We start from the raw sequence: 4,650 nt of genomic DNA, 5'->3' as shown, positions 1-4,650 counted from the left end.
TTCTGAGAACTTTAAAGATATGTTGTTGTTGTTGTTGTTAAGTGCCGTCGAGTCGGTTCCAACCTATAGCGACCCTGTACAGGGTTTCCGAGGGTGTAAATCTTTACGGGAGTAGAAAGCCTTATCTTTCTCCCGTGGAGCAGCTGGTAGTTTCATAAAGTTTATATAATAAACTATTTAATTGTAGCAGTTTTTACATTACAGAAATATTGACAGTCATTCTGCTCCAGTTATTGCTAGTTGATAGTTATTTCTAGATGAAAAAACATTTTCATTCTTTCCAATATATTAATTGGACAATTATAGAAAATTATGTATTTTTATTTTCTATTAACAGATGCAGAGCAGTTAATAATAAAACAGGAGTGTGATGTGATTGCTCAAGTCCTACATTTTTTTTTTTTTAAATCACCTATTGGTTAACTATATACGTCTGTTTTGACACATTAAATATGATACTTTTCATTTTAAAGTAATGAATAAAAATAATTCAATATTTTTGGAGTAATGTAATGGATAATCAAATGAATGGCAATTAATTGAGCTCAAAAAAACAAATAATCTCAATAGATAAGTAATGAAGCTAGTAAATTATTAATCTAAGAATACAATCACAGTAGGAGAATATTCATCCCAAGAATGAAGAGTATGTATATTTTTGTCCTCAGTTGCCATCCTTCTTATTATTTTTTTTATTTTTTTAAAATAATTTTGTTATTGTTGAGAACACACACACCACATATAAGCAAAAATTCAATAAAATCTACACATACAATTCAGTGAAAATGATTGCATTCTTTAAGATGTACAGCTATTTTCACTCTCCTTTTTTGAGCTGTTCACTCCCATTAACATAATCTCACTGCCCCCTAAAGGTCCTAAGTAGTCATCTTAGTTGTTGTCATTCCATTGATTCTTATAGAAAAAAGAATATACAAAGCAATGTAAAGTCCAACAAATAAAGACTAAATTAAAGAAACCTGAAAAGAAGATGAAAATTGTAATTTGCTTTAATTATAAATTTTCATTAAAAATTTTTGCATGTTGTCAAAGCAAAATTTTCTCATTTGTTTAAGACATTCTAAGAAAATGTTAATTTCCTATAATAACCATATCTGGTTCTTTTTTACATTATGACTTTCAGATCCTTCTCATAACTCCTGCCCAGATCCTGGGACCCCACATTTTGGAATACAGAACAGCTCTAGAGGATACGAGGTATTAAATAAATTGTATTTTATTATCTTTTCTGTAATATAGAATATAATTGATAATTAAACATATGTGTATGTTTTTATATTCCATATCATATTCATGCTATTATTTGTCCAAATAAAACACATGTAATGAGCACTTTTGCTTGTATTTTTAATTATTAAAAAGGACTATGTATATCTGAGTTCAGAGAATAGCAATTACTATACTAATTTTTAAATGTAGAATTCTGTATTTGTTGTCTGCTGAACTAAAATGGCAATGTTTAGTCACAGAATAGCTAAACATAAAATAGTCCCTTTGGTGACTTGATATGATGCACAAATAATATTAAATTCTAGAGAAAAAGAATACAGAAGAAAGTATATTTAAATCCCTCAGGAGAAGCATATTTTGTAATCTATTAAATTTTTTTAATTATTAGTAAATGTAATATGACTTATGAGTGTCTATTTGATTTTTTAATAAAAATTGCATTAACAGTTCAATTAATATTGCGTGAAAATCTAAAAATATGAGGTAATAAAAGTTGAAATATAATATATTAAACATTATAATTAAGTGACTTACTAACTCATTGATTATGTGACTTTAAAAGCCAAAGTTAAATATGTAATTTCAAGTTAGATATTTTTATTTATTTAGAAAATCATCTTTTTCTAGTCATATTCCATCTCTTATGAACTAAAATATATTCCCATTTTTGGTTCTGACAGACATTGGCTGTTTCTTGATAACTTTCTTATGCTTTGCAAAAAATGCTTATAAATCCAGTATATTTTATATTAAGTTCCATATATGGCTTTAAATTTCAGATAAATCCTTTTTGGCATATATACATTGAATATCAAAATATCTAAAATTAAAAGAATCATTGGTGGCACTATGGTTTAAGCATTGGGTTACTAATCTCAAGGTCAGCAGTTCAAACTACCAGTTGTCCCACAGGAGAAAGATGAGAATATCTACTCCCATAAAGATTTTGCTGTCCCAGAAAGCCTATATGGGGTTGCTATGAGATGAAATCTACTCAAGGACAGTGAGTTTAAAGCTTATCTAGGAATAATGGAAGATAGGAATATGTGTGAATATTGCTCTCACTAATTCATTGTGAAAAGTCAAAATTTTGATTACCATTAATCACCATTGCTATGTTTTATTATTTACACAGGTTAAGTGATTTGACCCCATCTACCAGTCAGCCAGATCCCATAAATTTATAAATTCTAGATATGTTGTTGTTATGTGACGGGGAGTCAGTTCCGCCTCATAACGACCCTGTACAGGGTTTCCGAGGCTGTAATCTTTACGGGAGCAGAAAGTCTCATCTTTCTCCTGCAGAACAGCTGGTAGTTTGGAATTGCTGACCGTGAGGTTAGCAGCCTGATTTGTAACCACTGTGCTGCTACCAGAGCTCCTAAATTCTAGCTATAGTTAACAATAATCACTCTGAAGTGGTCAGGTAGACCCTACTAAAAACATGTTATTGATAAAGATATGGTGGTTTCTTTCAGCAAGTAAATGATACAAGCTGTCTATTATCTTCCTGCTAATTAGTAATGTTAACATATATACCAAGATGCCTGAGGGAGGTTATTTGCATGCTTACAAGGAGGTTTGATGGAAGTCATTCATCCTCTTTGACATCCCTAACAGAGACGAGATGCTTCACAGGGCAGCGAATGATTTCCAATCTATGACTCTCAAATTAACTATTTATTTGAGATTTATATAAATTTAATTTTATTCATAAATTTTTCAACTTTATATGTAAGAGCTAAGAAACTGCAACTATATATATATATATATATTTACATGATCAGCCTGCCATCTGCTTCCATGTATTTTACTCAAAATGTTTGTTCTCAAAATCCTAATTAGGGAGATAGAAGTTGACCTCTATGAGAAAACACACACAGAGGAACTAAGTAATTTAAATCCTCATAGCATATATGAAGATGATATTAAAATCTCTGGATTCCTACTTGATACCTTTAAGTAGCTTCATCATTAGCCTTAGATTTGGTCCCAAACAGAAATGCAACGTGAGCAAAGCAGGCTTCTAGACCTAGAGCAGCTTCTTTGAGCTGCTTTCCTTTTACCTTCCTCTTACCCCATGCACTGGTCTCATGATCCAAATATAAGTAATCATGCAAGATGTCGTTGCATCCATAATTCATTCTCTTAGGAAACACACAAACACACACATATGAAATCCTGATGTGGCACTGTAGGATGAACTCTGGTCATTTAAATCACAAGGTTGGCCGTTCAAATCCACTAGCCGTTCCTCTGAAACCCTACACAGTGCCGCTGAGTAGGAACTGACTTGATGGCATTTAATAACAAGTGTGGCACTATTGGGTAAGCACTGGACTACTAACCACAAGGTCAGCAGTTCAAACTGAACAGCCATTCATCAGATACCCTTGATAGCTTCGACTCAAAGTCACCCTGTGCACAACACAATGAAACATTGTCTGGTCCTGTGCCATCCTCACAACTGGTGCTACACATGAGACTGTGGCTGCTGCCACTGTGACAATCCATCTAATTAAGTCTCTTCTCCTTTTTCCCTGACCCTCCACTTTACCAAGCGTAATATCCTTCTCCAGGGACTGGGCCCTCCTGATTATGTGTACATAGGATGAGAGATGAAGTCTCCTAATGCTAGCTTCTAAAAAGCACCCTGTCTGTACTTCCTTCATGCATATGAGGCTACTGAAAATACCATGGCTTGGGTCAGGCACACCTTGGTCCTCTAACTGGTATCTTTGCTCTTGAACACATAAAAGAGGTCTTATGCAACAAATTTTTCTAATGCTATCCTCGTGTGGCATTGTTGGATAAGCACTGGACTGATAACCTAAAGGTTGGTACTTCAAACCTTCTAGGTGCTCATTGAAAACTTTATACAGTATTGCTATGAGTCAGAACTGACTGGACAACCCTTCACAATATGCCGTTTGATTTCTTGACTGCTGTTGCCATGAGTGTTGATTGTAGATCCAAGCAAACTGAAGTCCTTGACAATTTCAATCTTCTCTCCATTTATTATGATTTCATTTATTGGTCCAGTTATGAGAATTTTTGTATAAACTACCAACCTTTTATATGGAGTCCTGGTGTGGCATTATAGGATAAGCATTTTACCAAAAGGTCAGTTTGAGTCTCAAGTCAGTGGTTCAAACCTACCAACAGCTCCTCGGAAACAATACACACACACAGACACACACACACACATATATAGATAGATATGTTGTTATTAAGTGTCATTGAGTCGGTTATGACCCATAGCGGTAACCCTGTATAGGGCATCTAAGGATGTATAGGGCGACCCTGTATAGGGCATCTAAGTTCAAGTGAGCTTGAATAGGGCATCTAAGGATGTATAGGGCGACCCTGTATAGGGCATCTAAGTTCAAGTGAGCTTGA

At 33.9% G+C, this 4,650-nt stretch overlaps 1 protein-coding gene across 1 annotated transcript in view; it reads left to right on the top strand.

Moving 5' to 3' along the window:
- CSMD1 (CUB and Sushi multiple domains 1) overlaps nucleotides 1–4,650 on the top strand; it is a 2,529,117-nt gene that overhangs the window by 2,478,468 nt on the left and 45,999 nt on the right. Inside the window, exon 60 of the mRNA XM_006866725.1 lies at nucleotides 1,145–1,218. Within this exon, the coding sequence (XP_006866787.1) occupies nucleotides 1,145–1,218 (74 nt within the window). The remainder of the gene's footprint in view (nucleotides 1–1,144; nucleotides 1,219–4,650) is intronic.

Source organism: Chrysochloris asiatica, unplaced genomic scaffold (assembly GCF_000296735.1).
Source record: "Chrysochloris asiatica unplaced genomic scaffold, ChrAsi1.0 scaffold00095, whole genome shotgun sequence".
Taxonomy (NCBI): Eukaryota; Metazoa; Chordata; class Mammalia; order Afrosoricida; family Chrysochloridae; genus Chrysochloris; species Chrysochloris asiatica.
This window is presented reverse-complemented; position numbering and strand designations above follow the sequence as displayed.